This window comes from Rana temporaria, chromosome 1 (genome assembly GCF_905171775.1).
Source record: "Rana temporaria chromosome 1, aRanTem1.1, whole genome shotgun sequence".
Taxonomy (NCBI): Eukaryota; Metazoa; Chordata; class Amphibia; order Anura; family Ranidae; genus Rana; species Rana temporaria.
In genome coordinates, this window is record NC_053489.1 from 684,179,392 (window position 1) to 684,199,856 (window position 20,465).

The following is a 20,465-nucleotide window of genomic DNA, read 5'->3' on the forward strand; positions in this document are numbered from 1 at the left end:
GGAAGGCGCAGGGGAGCTATAGGACCTCCCGGACTCAAACGAGTCCACCAGGTAGTTCGTCATCTCAGACGAACGCCTTCATGAGGTTAACTTGTCGTTGATCACCAACTAACCCAGAGTCCTCCGGATGATCGAAATGTATATCTAGTCCCAAGGCCTAGATCAAGGCAAGTGGAACCCCCGTTATAAAAGAAAAGGTCGCTGTCCGAGAATTCCAATCTAACACCATAGCGGAAGTGCCCGGGGTACATTTCGCAGCTGGAACGATGTCGCGTTCCAGGCAGAAATGTCAGAGATCTTGCTAGATCCGTTAGGATTTTGGGTCAAGGACCCCCCAAGCGAAGGTCGTACTGGACCGCGGATACGGTGTCCATACGCAAGAACACACCGTAGGTGGACGTGTGTGGCATTAGAGTCCTGATGGCAAGACGGTCGTCAGGATTTCCACGTGTGAACGTGCAGCAGAGACTCCGCTGTGGGCCACGCCCCTCCTGTGGACGAGGGACCGCATCGAGTACCCCAACCGAGGTGGTTGGCAACCTATTCCAAGATGAATCCGTCGTGGAGTTGCAGGTGGACCTGCCGTGCCGTCTGTCGACCTGACGTAGCCACCACCGTAGTTCAATTATGGCTTCCGTGTCCAGAGTGACGACGTCTGCACAGTGAAGCCCCTGGCAAAGACGTAGGGACTGAGACTCTGAAGGTCTCGATAGTGAAAAGAAGCTGGACAAATGGCCTGGATTAACGCCGGAAACAGGCCGACCAGGCGAGCCAGTCCGCGTAAGGATACCCGTCGTTAGCCCAGCATGATACTGACCTCGTGCAGATGGCGGCCAAGTGGTCATGGGTAGCCGAAGGATCACTAGGTTGGTGTCCACCAAGAACCCTAAAACTCTACCTCCTGAGATGGGGAGAGGATAGATTCCCTGTGATCTATGGGGAACTGTCCCGGAGGCGTGTTCGTTCGCCAGGCGAGGGGTACGAGCCATTAGGAGTAGGTCGTCCAAGTAGATAATCAACCTCACCCTTTGTGTCACAGAATGTCGTCACTGTATACAGTAATTACGAGAGATTTCTCAAGTTACTACCGGGCGATAACCGCCCTCCTTACCTGACCAGGAAGACGTTGTTGGGGAAACTCGGGGAGAGCGGGTCCGTCTCCACTATCGTTTGGGTGAACCAGAGGCCCTGCAATTCGTTGTCTATTAGGGCGGTGTTCAGGTCTGAAGACCGAGGAAAGAGGGACTAGGTCCATCTCCGGTCCTATAATCCTGATAGACCGGCACTGTACCGTGTTAGACTTTGATGACGTTTGGGCTAATCCGGGATGGAATAGAGCCCTACCGTCTTGGAATATCTTAATCAGCGTGATCCCGACTAGCCTGCCCTCGGTGGTCGGACCGGGGTCTGATTCGGCTAGGTGAGACAGCTGGGGAACAAGCCACCTTAAGATTCGAGCGGCGGTGTCCAGTCGGACCCGTAGTGTCCACGCATCCCAGGAGGCGACCGCCCGTTGGGCCCAGCCCCGATTTGGGACAGGTCAGTCGGCTGTTCAGCGGCGTGGCCTGCTCACTAAGGTGTGGGATGATGGTAATAGGTCCCAAAGATCCAAGGCCCTGGTCTGTATGATCCGAAGGACCTCTCTATTCCCAGCTTGGGGGATTTCCCGTGTATGGTGGGATACCCCCAGGGTATGGGGTTCACCTCGGGAGTGTGCACAGCCATAAATGGTAAAGGAAGGTGTGAGTTTTTCGACCGATCTCCGGGTCCATTATGTGATATATTGGATCACCTCGTGCGGAGGTGCCCAGTCATCGGAGTGTGGATGGCATATCGCCCCCGGATCTATAATGGCTCTCTACGAGAATCCATAGAGTGTCACCCTGGTAACAGGGTTGGCGTCGTCATAGAGCGCCATGTGCCCACTGCCCTAACACTCATCATCATTCTCATCATCTACAACCTCAGACTCAAGGTGTTAGCCGCCTCAGACTCCGCGGACAACTCTGGAAGAGTCCGCGAATGGGTCTGAGTTAGTCCGTCTTACGGATCGCTGCCTCTGCATGTGCATCTCCCCGAGGCTCGGGGGTCGGTCGAAGTCTGGGAGGGCAGTGGGTCGGCAGTCTGGGTAGGGTACTGCCTGGGACATATTATTTACTTCCCCTGTCGGAGAGTCAAGGGCCACAGAAACGTGGCAGCGTTTTGGAACGCCCAGCCCTTCTCAGGGGCGGTAGACCGTTGCCGGATGGTCCGGGCATATGGTGTGCAGGCGGGGTTAACCGACACCATGGTCGTAAAGATTGGTCTACCGATCAGTTTTGGCAACTGTGTAACACTGTTGAGATTTGGCCTCCTAGGACTGTGTCCACCCTATCCGGGGTACCGGCATGAACAATGCCATGATATTCATTAAATTGTAGAATCTTTGTACAATTCAATACAATTTTTTATACATATTTGTATAATTTATTTATATAATGAATATATAATTTGTATAATCCATCTATAATTTATTATTTGTAAAATTGAATAATGGATTTAGTTATATATTATAAGTAATAATATATATTAATAATAATATCATTAATAATAAATGTATTTATTCATTCAATCCTTAGATAGTTATTTAATACATTATTTATTAGGAGTATGTTGTAGGGAATAAATTCCCCGGAGATAAACATGCTATAATTTCTTTATTTAATTTATTGATTTATTGATCTATCTACATATTGATTATTTATTTATTTGGATAAATAAGGTATATGTTCTAGGGAATAAATTCCCCAGAAATATAACTTGAGTATATATTGAATTATTTATTGTAGATTCGGTTATTTAAATTATTTAATTTAAATTTATTTATTTATTTATGTATTAGATATTGATTCATTGGAATGAAATATATATATTTATATATATATATATATATATATCTGAAAAGATGTACTGCCATCTGGTGGTCGAAAGCAGGGTGAAACAGCAGCAGGTTCCTGGCTACGACACCGCTGGGAAGGACATCCTGCGGTGTGAGGGGAGCCTGACGAGATTCTAACTCCAGAGGCGAAGTCTCGCGAGACTACGGCCTCTGGAGTTCTTATTGGCCCGAGGTTGTGAGGGATGGAACGGTCGATGAGAACCGTTCTCCCCCGTCTCGCTCTCGATACCGAGAGAGGCACCGAAAGAGAGGAGAGGAGCGGCCGCGGCGGAGACCCCGCCCCCAACCTGAGCGCGCGAAGGGGAGCGTGGGGAGGGAGGGGGGGGGGGACAGTTGCCCAGGCATGGTGCAGGCCGAGGGAGCGAATGAAAAACAGCGCGGATCCCGCACAGACGCCGCAGTGCTCCGGCGTCAAAGAAAGGGAAAAAACCCGAGCAAAGAATCAAAGAATTGGAAACAAACAAACGTGGCCTCTCAAACATATCTGCCTGACACCGCTCCGGTGTCAGGCAGACCGAAATAAAGCGCAGAAACGGGGGATAGCAGGGAGAACCCCCAGTATTCCACCTCTTCCAAAACTACAGAACAATCAATTCCGACAAAATACCTGACACCGGGGCATTCGGTATCAGGGAGGAATTCCAGGGAAACTCCCCATGTTCCACAATACCTCAAACATATCAGTCAAGACTGAACAAAATCACCCGACACCGGGGCACTCGGTATCAGAGACCATATATACAATCAAACAATAAAGGTACCTGAAACACCTATCTTGTAAATAATAAAGATACAAGAAGTACCTATCCTGTAAATAATAAAGGTACATGAAATACCTATCTTGTAAATAATAAAGGTACATGAAATACCTATCTTGTAAATAATAAAGGTACATGAAATACCTATCTTGTAAATAATAAAGGTACATGAAATACCTATCTTGTAAATAATAAAGGTACATGAAATACTTATCTTGTGTGCTCTGCCATGAGCAGAAAGAAAGAGGAATAGGTTACCTCAGACAGTCCCTTATATAGATTACGGTCTGGGAGGGCCTACGCTGGCCCAGGGACTGCTGGGAAGGGTAGTTCTTTGAATTTTTTCTTTTAAGTTACAATAAATGTTTACTGTATTTCTGCTGTGGGCATTATTAAAGAAAGATAATGCATAAGATATGAGCCTCCTGTCTGAGGTATAATTAGAGAATGCCTTACATCAACCGAAAAGCTTTGAATTTGTGTGTAAGCACCTGAAACCCTGAAACCCCAGTATCCAAACCAAACTTTTTTTTATAAACAGAATATTAAAGGGAGATTTCCCTTCATTTCCTGTCAGACAGAGCTACAATAGAATAAATACCTCCTTTATGGAGACACAGGGGTAGATTCAGGTAGATTTGGGCGGGCGTAGCTTATCTCAGATACACTACGCCGCCGTAAGTTAGAGCAGCAGGTCCTGTATTCACAAAGAACTGTAACTTACGGCGGCGCAGTGTAACTGGGCCGGCGTAAGCCCGCCTAATTCAAAATAGGCTGGTTGGGGGCGTGTTCTATGCAAAATACTAGTGACCCCACGTATTTGACGTTTCTAACGAACGGCGCATGCGCCATCCGTGAACGTATCCCAGTGCGCATGCTCCAAATGACATCGGCAAAATGCTTCAACGTGAACGTAAATTACGGCCAGCTCCATTCACGAACGAGTTACTCAAACAACGTAAAATTTGAAAAATTTGACGCGGTTCCGACGTCCATACTTAACATTGGCTGCGCCATCTTTTTGGTGGTTTATCTTTACGCCTGAAAACCCCTTACGTAAATGGCGTATCTTTACTGCGTCGAGCCGGGCGTTGGTTCGTGAATAGGCGTATCTAGCTGATTTACATATTCTAGGCGTAAATCAGCGTACACGCACCTAGTGGCCAGCGTAAATATGCAGTTAGGATACGACGGCGTAGGAGACTTACGCCGGTCGTATCTTAGCAACATTTAAGCGTATCTCAGTTTGAGCATACGCTTAAAGTTGCGACGGCGCGGATTCGGACTTACGACGGCCCACAGACAGCATTTAATATTTGACAAAAAGTCCAACCCTTCCCAATCCATTAAAAAAAGTCTGGAATTGGGCTTTAATTTTTTATTTGTTATGCTTACCTCCTCTGTGCAGTTGCTTTTGCACAGAGTGGCCCAGATCTTCCTCTTCTGGGGTCCCTCAGCGGCGCTGCGCTCCTGGCTCCTCCTCTTCTCGAGTGCCCCCATCGGAGAACCGCTCTCCTTTGGGGCACCCGTAAGGGGGTGCGCTCTCATGTCCTGCTGCTGCGTCCATTAACACAGACAGCAGGACTCGGATCCGCCCCCGGCTCCCATGTCATTGGATTTGATTGACAGCAGTGGGAGCCAATGGCTGCTCTGCTATCAATCTTTCCAATCAGAACTCAAGACATCCGCTGGAGCGCGTGCTCATCCCCGGCACAGGAACGATCGGGCTCTGGGGGGCTGGTGCTCTACAAGAGGTTTTTCACCTCAATGCATAGAATGCATTGAGGTGAAAAACCGTGAGGGTTTACAACCCCTTTAATTGGCCACTTCATAAAGGTTTAATATGGTTTTGTTTTTAAAATTTTCAATATGACCTGATTATAAAATCCTTCTACATGCAAAGTTTATGGTTATTTCCTCATCACTAATCTCCTCCAGACCCTTTATTAGCTTTGTTGTCCTTCTTTGTACTCTCTCCATTTCCAGTACATCCTTCCTGAGGACTGGTGCCCAGAACTGGACGGCATACTCTAGGTGCGGCCGGACCAGAGTCTTGTAGATTGGGAGAATTATCGTTTTATCTCTGGAGTTGATCCCCTTTTCAATGCCAATATTCTGTTTGCTTTGTTAGATTGTTACTATAACAGTAGCAGAGCTCTTCACGTGTCATACAAGAATCCCCTCCCCCTTCCTCTGCACACCCCGGTGAGATTAGTTTCAGCTGTTCAGTTTTGTTCTCAGATTTTCAGATGTTACTTCCTCATTTTTAGATGTAGACGACAAATTGACAGATACAGAGGAAGCATTGACACCTAATTCAGCTTTAAAAATAGAACTTAATGTAGAACTGAGTGCAAAAGGGACATTAACCCCTGCAGCCCCGGACCATTTGGCTGGTCAAAGACCGGGGCCACTTTTTGCGATTCGGCACTGCATCGCTTTAACTGACAATTGCGTGGTCGTGCGACGTGGCTCCCTAAACAAAATTGGCGTCTTTTTTTTGGTGGTATTTGATCACCTCTGCGGTTTTTATTTTTTGCGCTACAAACAAAAATAGAGCGACAATTTTGAAGAAAAATGCAATAATTTTTACTTTTTGCTATAATAAATATCCCCCAAAAATATATATAAAAAAAAATTTTCCTCAGTTTAGGCCGATACGTATTCTTCTACATATTTTTGGTAAAAAAATTGCAATAAGCGTTTATCGATTGGTTTGCGCAAAAGTTATAGCGGGCCATATTCACATACTTTCTGCAGCGGCATTGCGTAAGCTATTTACATTACGACGCCGCAACTTACTGGAGCAAGTGCTGTATTCCCCAAACACTTGCTCCGTAGTTTGGGGCGGCGTAGTGTAAAAGGCCCGGCGTATCCCTGCGTATTTAAAAGGGGGCGGCTTCTATTTAAATTAAGCGCACCCCCGTTTCGAACGAACTGCGCATGCGCCGGGCTAAAAATAGCCCAGTGCGCATGCTCCAGTTCTCGGCGTAAAACGTCAATGACGCCGACGTGTGCGTCATTGACGTAAAGTCGTATTCAAGAACGACTTAGGAAAACGACGTACCCGACAGGAAAAGACGACGCGGATCCGACGCCATACTTAACATGGCATACGTGGGACTGGCGTAAGGTTACCCCTCATATAGAAGGGATAACCTTGCGCTTACGCAAACGACGTAAGCGACGTTTACGCGACACGATTTCGTTCGGGAATCGGCGTATCAGGCTCATTTACATAAACAAATGAGACCTGAACGTAAACGCCTCCTAGCGGCCGGCGGAGTAATTACATTTAAGATCCGACAGTGTAAGTGACTTACACATGTCGGATCTTAAGTGTATCTATGCGAAAATGATTCTAGGAATCACTCGCATAAATACACGGGCCAAAAAAAAGAGATACGACGGAGTTTCCTGAGATACTCCATCGTAACTCTACTCAGAATACAGTATGGCCCAGCGTCTACAAAATAGGGGATAGTTTCATGGCATTTTTATTAATATTTTTTTTTTACTAGTCATGGCGGCGATCAGCGATTTTAATCGTGACTTCGACATTATGGCGGACACATCAGACACTTTTGACACATTTTTGGGACCATTGTAATTTTTACCGCGATCAGTGCTATAAAAATGCACTGATTACTGTGTAAATGACACTGGCAGTGAAGGGGTTAACCTGTAGGGGGGCGCTGAAGGGGTTAAGTGTGTCATAGGGAGTGATTCTAACTGTAGGGGGGAAGGGCTGTGTGTGACACGACAGTGATTACTGCTTCCCATTACAGGGAACTGTGATCAGTGTCCTGTCACTAGGAAGACTGGGGAAATGCTTGTTTACATCAGCATTTCCCTGTTCTTCCTCACCGTGAGACGATCGCGGGTATGCCCGCAGACTTAGGCCGAGTACTCATGAGCAGACATGTCCGATGAAACCGGTCCGCGGACCGTTTTCATTGGACATGTCTGCCCGGGGACTTCTGTTCGATGGCTGTACACACCATCGAACAGAGGTCCGCGCGTAAACAATACGCGGGGCGTTTCCGCGGTGTCTCTGCGTCGATGACGCGGTGTCGCAGCGACAATGACGCGGCGACGTGGGCGGCCTGCCTTTAAAATGCTTCCACGCATGCGAGGGATGGCGGGCGGCCGGACATGTACGGTAGGTCTGTACAGACGACCGTACATGTCGGGGGGACAGGTTTCCAGCGGACTGTTTTAAAGCAAGTCCGGGAAACAGTTGTCCGCTGGAAACCTGTCCGATCCGCCCGAAAATGGTCTGCTCGGGCCAACACACGGCCAGGGGCGGACTGACAACTCATGGGGCCCCCGGGCAATAGAAGAGTATGGGGCCCCTCTGGCTTACAGATGACCACCACGCCAGGAGGTAGTGCAGAGGCGGGCAGCTAAAATCTTGGGAAATTCACATTAAAAGCATGTAATTTTCGGACATATCGGGGACAGATCTAAAAAAAACACAGATTTTTACATACTATCCCTGGTTTTACTGAGCCTGGCAACCCGGATGGGGCCCCCTAGTGGCATGGGGCCCTCGGGCAGTGCCCGAGTGACTCAATGGTCAGTCCGCCCCTGCACACGGCCAAACATGTCTGCTGAAACTGGTCTGCGGACCAGTTTCAGCAGACATGTTTGGTCGTGAGTACGGGGCCTTAGAGTCCGTGGGACCCGGGGTCGGAGTTGCAGAGCTCGAGGCGGGCGGCGCACATGCATCCACAATGCCAGCTTCTTAAAGGGGACGTATATATACATCCTTTTGCCTGCCCGTGCCATTCTGCAGACGTATATCTGCGTGCGGAGGGCGGCAAGCGGTTAAAGAGAAATGAAGCTCCACCTAAGGCTTACGCTATAATAAGCTGGTATGCACAGCATCCTTCCATCCATCCAGCTGCCTTTGGCATCTTCACCCATCTTGATTTCCCAACATAAATCCTGTACATACACACACACACAGTTTATATATGTACCGTATATACTCGAGTATAAGCCGACCCAAATATAAGCCGAGGCACCTAATTTTACCACAAAAAAATGGGAAAACTTTGGGCCAGATTCACGTCCAATCGCGTATCTTTGTGCGTGCGTAACGTATCTGATTTACGTTACGCCTCTGCAATTTAGACGGGCAAGTGCTGTATTCTCAAAGCACTTGCTCCGTAAGTTGCGGCGGCGTAGCGTAAATCGGCCGGCATAAGCCCGCCTAATTCAAATTTGGAACAGGGGTGCGTGTTTTATGTAAATGTTGTGTGAGTGAGTGAGAAACTTATATAGCGCAACAAATGCGAACTAAATCGCCTCAAGGCGACCCGACGTGATTGACGTTTTTCCCGAACAGCGTATGCGCCGTCCGTGGAATTTCCCAGTGTGCATTGCTCCAAAGTACGCCGCAAGGACGTCCGTCATTGGTTTCGACGTGAACGTAAATGACGTCCAGCCCCATTCACGGACGACTTACGCAAATGACGTAACTTTTTCAAATTTCGACGTGGGAACCACGGCCATACTTAACATTGTTACGCCGCACTTACGCCACCATATAGCAGGGGTAACTATACACCGGGAAAAGCCTAACGTAAACGGCGTAAATGTACTGTGTCAGCCGGGCGTACGTTCGGGAATTCGCGTATCCAGCTAATTTACATACTCAACGCGGAATTCGACGGAAGCGCCACCTAGCGGCCAGCGTAAATATGCAGTTACGATCCGACGGCGTAAGAGACTTACGCCTGTCGGATCTAATAGATATCTATGCGGAACTGATTCTAAGAATCAGGTGCATAGATACGACGGCGCAACGCAGAGATACGACGGCGTATCTGGAGATATACGCCGTCGTATCTCGACTGAGAATCTGGCCCTTATTGACTCGAGTATAAGCCTAGGTTGTCCATCTGTATGCCTCACTGTGCCTCACTTTGTCTTACTGTGCCCATGACTCACTGTGTCCATACCTCCCTGTGCCCATACCTCACTGTGCCCATGCCCCACTGTGTCCATGCTTCACTGTGCCCATGTCTCACTGTGCCCGTGTCTCACTGTGCCCATGCCTCACTGTGTCCATGCCTCACTGTGCCCATGCCTCACTGTGTACATGATTAGACTGACGTTTAACATGGGAGTCTATGGAAGGGGTGTCCGGGTTTGAAAAATCGGTGCTCCCCGGCCGTAGGTCCCCCAGACAACAAACTTTGCACAGTTGTAGAGGAGTTATGGCACTACATGTGTTCCAAGTTCTGGGTCCAGAGGACCTACAACCGGCCAATACCTGATCCCCAACGTCACCGGAGAAATTACCATTTAACATGTGAGTCTATGGAAGGGGTGCCTGGATTTAAAAAATCGGTGCTCCCCGGCCGTAGGTCCCCCAGACAACAAACTTTGCACAGTTGTAGAGGAGACATGGCGCTACATATGTTCTAAGTTTTGGGTCCAGGGAACCTATGGCCGGCTAGGACCAGGTCCCCAAATTTACCGGAGAAATTACCGTTTAACATGGGAGTCTATGGAAGGGGTGTCTGGCTTTGAAAAATCGGTGCTCCCCGGTCGTAGGTCCCCCAAACAACAAACTTTGCAAACTTGTAGAAGAAGAGTGGGGCTACATAGGTGCCACGTTTGGAGTCCAGGGGACCTACAGCAGGCCAGTACCGAGTCCCCAAATTCCGGGAGATCAGCCACAAAAAGGTGACTCGAGTATAAGCCGAGGGGGGCATTTTCAGCGCAAAAAAATGTGCTGAAAAACTTGGCTTATACTCAAATAATCTGTTCCTGCTTTATTTTTAGATTAAATATTCAGATAAAACCACCGGTGACCAGTTCTCTTCTAAAACCCCCACCTCAGTAATCTGATTATAATCCTTTAGCTGTTTCATTGGCTGATTGCTTTCCAGACCAGCCACAGAGGAATCTGGAATCAGTTGTACGCTTGCTATGATTGGCTGGTTGTCTGATGAACATCTGTAAACTTTAGTCTGTGATTATTTAAAATTCTTCAAACAAATGGGTTGTAATTTCATTATTTTTTTTATATTCCAAGGTGGAGAAATCATCCTGTGCTTTTGCGGGGTTCCTTCAAAGTAAGTGTGCGGTGTAGGAAGAACCGCAACTCAGTTGTGTGTTAAATAGTTCATTATAGGTTCAGCTACTGAGCTCTGTAAACAACAGGATTTTTTTTTTAAACAGAGCAGCTAAGAATACACAGAAAGATGCATTAACCACTTGTCCGACCAGCCGCTGCAATTTTACTGCTCGGCTGGGCGCAACAACGTTATGTTATGACGCTTTGCCAGGCACCGGCGATCGCTCGTGACAGAGCGAGAACTGGGAGCTGTGCTCCCGATTCTTTCAGGGGAGAAATGACTGTTCTTATGTTCATACAAAGTATGAACAGCTATCTGTCTCTTCCCCTAGTCAGTCCCACCCCCCCTTCAGTTAGAACACAGAGAGGGAACACAATTAACCCCTTGATCGCCCCTTAGTGTTTACCCCTTCCCTGCCAGTGACATTTATATAGTAATCAGTGCATTTTTATAGCATTGATCGCTGTAAAATTGTCACTGGTCCCAAAAATGTGTCAAAAGTGTCCGATGTGTGACATTAGCGAAATAATATTCGCTAATGCCTTCCTGTTTCTCGTCCCGGCCAATCAGGAAGTGGGTCCTGGGACCTTATTGGTCCTTAGACCCAATTGGCCTGCCAGTCCTAAGTCCTTATTGGCGGGGAGGAGAAGCGACCACCAGGACTTGGATGGGGTAAGTGCAGGGCTGGCGGAGGGCCTGGCGAGCGATGCAGTGATTGAGCGATGGGGTGGAAGTGGAAATTCATCCAGCAAGCGCTAGGGGGGTTGGAAGGTTGGTTGGATGGGTGGGTGGCTGACTGACTGGGGGGGTGGCTGGCTCGGGGGGGGGGGCATGGGCTGCCCCCCCAAGAAAATTGAGCACCAGCCACCACTGCTAGAGTGTAATACTAATGCAATGTACTGTATTATCTAGTAATAGTTCTCTCTTTTGGTTTCCATCATAATTCATCCAGAGCCGGCGAGCAGCAACACTCACATCATTGCGGGGTCCATAGCCGCTGTCATTTTATTACTCATCCTTCTTCTCATGGTGATCCTATGGAAGAGCCGCTCTTCAAGGTTTGTGTCTCTTTCTGAAAGTTAAAGAAAGATATTTTAAAATGCCATTAGATTCAAATTCAGATCGGATCCTTGATGCAGGGCAGCCATTACACAGCTTTAGTAGGCAGGGCCCCCTGAAGCAAAGAACCCGGGGGGGGGGGGGGGGCTCCTCTCTCCTGCCGCGAGATGATAAGCAGGGGGGGGGGGTTGTGGTAACGGAAGTGTTATCTCTTCTCTCTCCTGCCGCGAGATAATAAGCGTGGGGGGGGGGGGGGTTGTTGGTGCTGACTAACAAAACAAAGTCAAGTCTTCTCTTTTCTCTCCTGCTGCGAGTTGCTAAAGTCAGACGAAAATGTTAAACTAAAATTAAAAATAAAAATGGGGGGGGTGGGGGCGGTCCCCTGCCGCAAGTTTCTAAAGGTGGGGGGTCGGACGAAAAATAAATCAATTAAATAAAAAAAAAAAACTGGAGCCGAGCCCCTGGGGACCATCGTGCCCCTTACAGGTGTAATGCCCGTACCCCCCCTGATGGCGGCCCTGCAGTGATGTGCACGGTTTAGAGTTAATAATACATAATAAAGTGTATCAATGTTTCCTGTATATATTTTTTCTGCTACAGTAAATCGAGACGTTCATCTAACATCCCATTGAAGGTTCAAACTGGAATAGGTAAGTTAAAAATAGTTATATTTTTGGGGAAATGTCTGGGTCGGAGGATTCCGGGGGTCCAAATACCCCATGTAGCGCTACCCCCGAAGGAGCCGCTGATTTGTTTTTGGGATCGGCATATTGAGTTACCCTAATGTGGCGTATGGGTGCAGGTGGATAACAAAGTAGTGAGCGAAAGTCCAGACAGTGAATAAAGAGTTTTCCAATGCTTTATTCCAGGCCAAACACAGCCAACATCAACATTTAGTGGGAAGAGCAGGTTGATGAAGAAGAAAGAAGAACTTTGCAGTGTCAGGCCTGGATATTAATTGAGCAGTACTTGCTCAATAGAGTACCAAACTGTTATTCGTCGCCACTCTAGTTAGAGTGGGTGAAGTGCCCCCAGACAGACCCCTCTCACAAGCCTGGCAGCCGAGGTGTCACTTAGGATTTGCTGGGAGGAACAGATCTCTCTCACAGACCCGGCTCTAGGGCCTCTGCCACAGGCCTATTACTTTAGGTGAGCTAGATGGATAAATGGAGCGAATCCTCCCAGTAGATTTTAGCATAGGTCACCGGATGACAGCAAAGCGTACCTGTCACCATTCCCGTCATCAGATCCCCGATTGGCTCGCTCAAGCCCTGTTGGACAACCTGCCTCCGGGTTCCCCTCAAGCCGGCTCCCCAATCGAACGGCACCCAGCCTGGGATCCTTTCAATAGAACCGGGAATCCAGTAAGTCACTGGAGTCCCTTTTACCTCCGGATGAGGGTTTGTGTAGACTGCAATTCTGGCCTGGTGGGCCTCGCTGGCGGGGTCCATGGATGCACGCACCCTGAAGGTGGATGTCGCACCTGGAAACGGGACCCCGCAAAACTTGGTTAGCACATGACACCTGTCCCAGATATACCCCTCCCCAGCATGCCTTGCGAGGGAGAAACTTCTCTGATTGGCTGCTGGGGAAAGTTGCTCTGCCAGAACCCCTCTGGCGCCAACTGCCGGCCAGGGATGGTATTGCATCCCTGGAGTATAGACTGACCCAGTGGACGTTTCTGGAGTGACAGAAGTCCCAATTTTAACAAATTCAGAATGGGAGCAAAGTAACTCTCCCATTCCATTCCCCACTGACTTTAGTGTAGTGCCCATACTGAAAGTAAGGGGGCGCTACACCCCATTTTTACTTTAATTACATATTTGTTTCAAGAGAAGCACTGGGAGGTTGGAAGCAGGCCAAAGGGTACAGATGAGTACAGGTGAGTACTAGCACTGGAAGCAGGCATGGAGGGTATAGATGAGTACAGGTGAGTACTAGCACTGTGAGGAAGGAAGGGAGGGTATAGATGAGTATAGGTGAGTACTAGCACTGGGAGCAGGTATGGAGGGTACAGATGAGTACAGGTGAATACTATCACTGGAAGCAGTCATTAAGGATACGGATAAGTACTAGTAAGTACTGCCACTGGAAGCAGGCATGGAGGGTACAGATGAGTACAGGTGAGTAATGCCAATGGAAGCAGGCATTGAGGGTACAGTTGAATACTGGTAAGTACTGCCACTGGAAACAGGCATAGAGGGTATAGATGAGTACAGGTGAGTACTGCCACGAGACTCAGGCATGGAGGGTACAGATGAGTACAGGTGAGTACTGCCACTAGACTCAGGCATGGAGGGTACAGATGAGTACAGGTGAGTACTGCCACTAGACTCAGGCATGGAGGGTACAGATGAGTACAGGTGAGTACTGCCACTGGAAGCAGGCATTAAGGGTACATATGAGTACAGGTGAGTACTGCCACTGGAAGCAGGCATTAAGGGTACGGGAGAGTATAGGTGAGCACTACCATTGAAAGCAGGCATTAAGGGTACGGGTGAGTACCGGTAAGTACTGCCACTGGAAGCAGGTATTAAGGGGTACAGATGAGTACATCACCTGAGAGGCTCAACTGAAGCATAGCAACATATTGCTTGAAAGCCAAACCATTCATCATTTCACAACTAAAGCATTGCTAATCAGAAACACTGTCTTTCGGTTGGCTGCTGCAGTGAACACAAGAGCTGTCCCTTGATTGGTCATGGCATCAGCGCTCCATAAGAAATTCTAGAAGTGGTGGTGGACAGTGACACATCCCGGTGAGGGGACCCAGCACTGGACCCCAGGAAAGATGACGGCAGCTGAAAGCAACAACATGAAAATAATCTCCAAATACCCAACAACCGATATTAATACCCTGATATCATCAAGGAGTATGTTCTGATAATGTACTCTCCCAATTACATCATCCCTATACTTCTTGTGTCTGGTTTTGATAACTAGATTTCGTTTTTGATAGGTTTATGAAGACTTGATTTTGGACATTTGTAGACATTTTCATGTTTCCGCTTCTTGCCAAAAGGATACATTTTTGTATACCGTATTTGCCGGCGTATAAGACGACCCCTATTTTTCCGGGAAAAATGTTGGTTTTGGGATATACTCGCCGTATAAGACGACCCCCTTCCTACTAGTCTGTCTGGAAGCTGAGGGGTAGCCAGAACAACCACTGACAGGAACAACCGCTGACATAAACAGGCTTTTTTCAGCACTCACTGTGCAATTACATTACATTACATGCCCCACTGTGCCATTGCATGCCTCCACTGTGCCATTGCCGACCTCACTGTGCCATCACATGCCTCCACTGTGCCATCACATGCCTCCACTGTGCCATTGCATGCCTCCACTGTGCCATCACATGCCTCCACTGTGCCATTACATGCCTCCACTGTGCCATCACATGCCTCCACTGTGCCATTACATGCCTCCACTGTGCCATCACATGCCTCCACTGTGCCGTCACATGCCTCCACTGTGCCATTGCCGACCTCACTGTGCTGGCCAAGACGATTTCTCTACTTTATTTTGATTTCAGATTTTGGGTTTCAGGCTGCGGGCATCCATGATTTAAAAGCCACGCCTCCTCCTCAGACTGTTCCGTGATAGGCAGAACACTCATTTTCCCAGCAGAGCCTCTGTTCAGTGTTCCGCCTATCACAGATGTCCTCTCGTCCGAGGATGAGAAGGCATCCGTGATGGGTGGAACACTGAACAGAGGCCCTGCTGGGAAAATGAGTGTTCTGCCTATCACGGAACAGTCTGAGGAGGAGGCGCGGCTTTTGAATCATGGATGCCCGCAGCCTGACTGAGACAGGTACCGGCGTATAAGACGACCCCCGACTTTTGAGGCATTTTCTTGCATCCAAAAGGTCGTCTTATACGCCGGAAAATACAGTAGTTTTGTTAGACGGGTCACTATTATTCTAACTCCCCTAATCGCTCAGGTTGTTTGATATCTCTCTTCATAGTTATCCACATACTATAAACATGACTGAGACTTCCTTCTATGAGTCTTGTTTTGTGATGACGCCCATAATCGGGAAATCTTGAATCTAGCGCACTGAATCATTCTATCATGTTAGATTTGGTGGAGAATAATCATATTTCTAGAAGATAACTATTTTCCTACAACCCTTCCAGGGAAGAAGAGAGACATCCCTGTAGATAAGTTCCTGGAAGTTGTGAAAAGTTTCCGGAAGACGGAATTAGCGGACAATGATGAAGATGAAGAAGAGAACGCAAACATCTCCCCGGTTGGACGGTACATGGAGTACCAGGTAGGACACAGTGTGGTTTGGCATTCACACAAGAGTTCTCAGAACTTGGAGTCTGTTTGAAGCTATGGTGGTACAATGGTACCCCCCCCCCCCCGTAGGGTCTGCTGGATATTGTGGTCCACCTGTCACCCTGCCCCAGCCCGGCATTCCCTTCCCAGTCACTCTTGAGACAATAAACAGTCTGTATGTTTGTTATGTATTTTATTGAGGGATTTTGAACTTGGATAGGTAAGGGAAATTATGGAATGCCCAGAATCAATAATGGAATCAATAAGATGATCAGTTAGGACCTCTAATTACACTTCTAGAGCTCCAGGCTCATCCAGCACAACGCTTATTTGTAGACTGTTCCTCTCTCTCCTGTACAATACTTGGTTCCTGGTACAGCTAGCACTTGGTAGGCCCAACTCTGACTCTGTCAGGCCTTAGCAACTGCCATTTGCAGGCAGGGACCGCAGGCCCCTTTAGTGTAGCAACAAATAGTAAAAAAAAGTCCTTTAATGCTTGCTGTAATTTGGTGGACTACTGCTCCCAGTCAGTCCTCTTCAGACCCTGTCAGCCTTCCTGGCTGTAGCTACCCGACTCCACTGCATATGACACCACAGTCTTTCCTGATTGGCTCTACATCCATCTCAGACTGAACTCTCCCAGTCCACTCCAGGATGCCTCCCGAGCTCCCCCAACTGTGCCTGTCACTCACCAGCCCTACTGGCTGCATTGCGGTGGATCCCTCCTGGAGACTTGCCTGACAACACTAGCTCCCGCTGTCCTTCTCGGTTCCTCTCTGTGTCTCCTGTCCAGATCTTTTTTTGTTACTCAGAAAGGCTCCAACTTACAACCGTACCTCACAGGCCCAAGGTCACCCCCACCCCCTGACTGGGGGGTATGTCAAAGGCCCCAACAACCTAGTACCCCACAGACCCAAGGTCACCCCTACCCCCAGACTGGGGAGTATGTCAAAGGCCTCCGACAACCTAGTACCCCACAGGCCCAAGGTCACCCCTACCCCCCAGACTGGGGGGTATGTCAAAGGCCCCAACAACCTAGTACCCCACAGTCCCAAGGTCACCTTCACCCCCAGACTGGGGAGTATGTCAAAGGCACCGACAACCTAGTACCCCACAGGCCCAAGGTCACCCCTACCCCCAGACTGGGGAGTATGTCAAAGGCACCGACAACCTAGTACCCCACAGGCCCAAGGTCACCCCTACCCCCAGACTGGGGAGTATATCAAAGGCCCCGACAACCTAGTGCTCCATCTCCACCTTCTTCCACCTGACAACTCCTCCCCAGCTGGGCTTACCCTGGGTATATCCTAGTTGGGGATTGGTCAGGGCTCCCTGAGACACCTTCAGACAGCTCCACCTCTCTTCCCCTCCTCTCTTCTGGAATCCTCTAGAAGCCAGAGGGAATTGACCGAAAGATGATGCTATCTGTGAGTCACCAGCCTACACTGAACCAGTTCTAGCCCACACAGATCAAAACAAATAGGCCTATCTTACAGCTAGGCCTGATTACATTTACCTCCACTCATAAAAATCCTACTTCTAGCACCTACCTAAAGTAGAGGGTGCTACAATGGGATTACTGAAAGAATGCTAATGAGCTCCTCCAAGAATTGGAAACTCTATTATACTGTAAATCCTCGTTGTGCAGATTTTTATAGACTAAAAATTACTTTTAGAATTACTGTAGTTTAACGTGTTAATGCTTGTATGAGATTTTAGGGGTTGGGTTTACATTTACTTTAACAGATTCCAATAACTCTGTGTAGGATCTTCCCGGGGGGTTCGGGAACCCCTGTACTGCTGGTCAGGCTGAAGAGAACCAAGCTAAGAATCGCTACAAAAAGGTCTTACCGTGTAAGTACAAGATCTCCGATAACGCTCTCTACATCAAAGTTCCTCAACCTTTTATTCAGCCACGACACCCTTTTTAAGTTTGCAAAATCTCAAGGCACCCCAGCAGGGCTGGTGCAAGGATTTATAACACCCTAGGCAAACCTCATTTTGCTGCCCCCCTGGCTCCACCCCTGACTCCACCCACTTTGCCCTGCCCATGTATATCCCACCTTTTTAATGAAGCGCCCATTAAATGCAGCCCACCAGCACCCATCAATGCAGCTTACCAGTGCCCATCAAATGCAGCCTCACCAGTGCCCATCAAATGCAGCCTCACCAGTGCCCATCAAATGCAGCCTCACCAGTGCCCATCAAATTCAGCCTCACCAGCTCCCACCAAATGCAGCCTCACCAGCGCCCACCAAATGCAACCTCACCAGCGCCCACCAAATGCAGCCTCACCAAATGCAGCCTCACCCATCAAATGCAGCCTCACCAGCGCCCTTTATATGCAGCCTCACCAGCACCCATCAAATGCAGCCTCACCAGCGCCCATCAAATGCAGCCTCACCAGCACCCACCAAATGCAGCCTCACCAGCGCCCATCAAATGCAGCCTCACCAGCGCCCATCTAATGCAGCCTCACCAGAGCCTATCAAATGAAGCCTCACCAGAGCCTGTCAAATGAAGCCTCACCAGCGCCCATCAAATGCAGCCTCACCAGCACCCATCAAATGCAGCCTCACCAGCATCCATCAAATGAAGCCTCATCAGTGCCCATCAAATGCAGCCTCACCAGCGCCCATCAAATGCAGCCTCATCAGTGCCCATCAATGAATGTTTGCTTCCATTCATTCTGGAGTCGGGACACAGACACAGTCCTCCGCCGCAGCTCCGCCTCTGACACTATGTGCGAATGGAGCGGCAGCTGCCTGGTGATGCTGAGACTTAGTTATTTGCTGCAGAAAGAACAGAGTAGGAACACCAGTGGCTGGGCGCCCTAGGCAGCAGTGCACCCTAGGTGACTGCCTAGTTTGCCTAATGGTATTACCGGCCCTGCACCCCAGTCTGATAGAAAAATACGTAAATGTCTTATCAATGGGAAACCTAAATTTGCGCACAACCACCTTGATGAAATTAACTTCACATCAGAAGCCATTAGAGGCCCCCAGGCCTGTTTAAAGGCTGTACTGCTGGTCAGGCTGAAAAGCTGAAGGTCAAATCTTGTTAGTGGTCCCTCTTCTTATTAGAGGCCCTTCCTTCATGTCAAAGACCCCCATCCTGTCAGAGTCCTCCATCACCTCAAAGTTCTCTTCTTTTATTAGAAGCCCCCCCCCCCATCCCCACATCAGATGGTAAGTTCATTCAATCAATCCCATCAAGGCAACAGTCCTCATAGACCATGGGTGCTCAACCTGTGGCCCTCCAGTTGTTGCGGAACTACAAGTTCCATCGTGCCTCTGCCATTAGGAGTCTTTGGGATAACGGTCAGCCTTGCAATGCCTCATGGGACTTGTAGTTCTGCAACAGCTGGAGGGCCACAAATCGAGCACCCATGATTTAGACAGTGAATCCACAGAGGTAGCACATAATTCATACAGTCCATGAACTGGTGGTAATCCACAAAGTCCATGGGCGGTAGCTAAGGGTCCATAAGAGTCCCCAAGTTCTCAGACCCATAGGGAACCCCAACTGGGGCCCAGGAGGGGGCATATTTCGGCAGAGTGACAGAAGTCCCCATTCTTAGACCATCTCACATCCTATTGAAGCCTCAATATTCTGATGAGCAGTGTGTTTATACTCTCAGGGCTAGATTCAGAAAGAATTTATGTCGGCGTATCTATTGATACGCCGGCGTAAATTCAAAGCTGCGCCGGCGTATCTTTTTTCTGTATTCAGAAAGCAAGATACTCCGAAATTAGGCTAAGATCCGACTGGCATAAGTCTCTTACGCCGTCGTATCTTAGTTGCATATTTACGCTGGCCGCTAGGTGGCGCTTCCGTAGATTTACGTGAGGAATATGCTAATTAGGTCGATACACTGATTCAGAAATTACGTTAGGCTTTTTCCAGCGTAAAGTTACCCCTGCTATATGAGGCGTATCCTATGTTAAGTATGGACGTCGTTCCCGCGTTGAATTTTGAAATTTTTACGTCGTTTGCGTAAGTCGTTCACGAATAGGGCTGTACGTAAGTTACGTTCACGTCTAAAGCACTGACGATTTGCGGCGTAATTTCGAACATGCGCACTGGGATTCTTTCACGAACGGCGCATGCGCCGTTCGTAAAAAACGTCAAATACGTGGGGTCACACTAAATTTAAGTAAAACACGCCCACATGATCCACATTTGAATTAGGTGGGCTTACGCCCGACCACATACGCTACGCCGCCGTAACTTAGGGCGCAAGTTCTTTATGAATACGGAACTTGCGCCCTAAATTACGGCGGCGTAACGTATCTGAGATACATTACGCCCGCAGAAAATTACGCCGG

The 20,465-nt window shown here is 48.5% G+C and overlaps 1 protein-coding gene across 1 annotated transcript in view; it reads left to right on the plus strand.

The window, feature by feature from the left end:
- Positions 1-20,465, plus strand: part of LOC120945890 (receptor-type tyrosine-protein phosphatase U-like) — a 77,849-nt gene that overhangs the window by 39,964 nt on the left and 17,420 nt on the right. Inside the window, exons 6-10 of the mRNA XM_040360443.1 lie at positions 10,748-10,787; positions 11,743-11,848; positions 12,450-12,499; positions 15,993-16,129; positions 17,904-17,991. Coding sequence (XP_040216377.1) covers positions 10,748-10,787; positions 11,743-11,848; positions 12,450-12,499; positions 15,993-16,129; positions 17,904-17,991 — 421 coding nt within the window. The remainder of the gene's footprint in view (positions 1-10,747; positions 10,788-11,742; positions 11,849-12,449; positions 12,500-15,992; positions 16,130-17,903; positions 17,992-20,465) is intronic.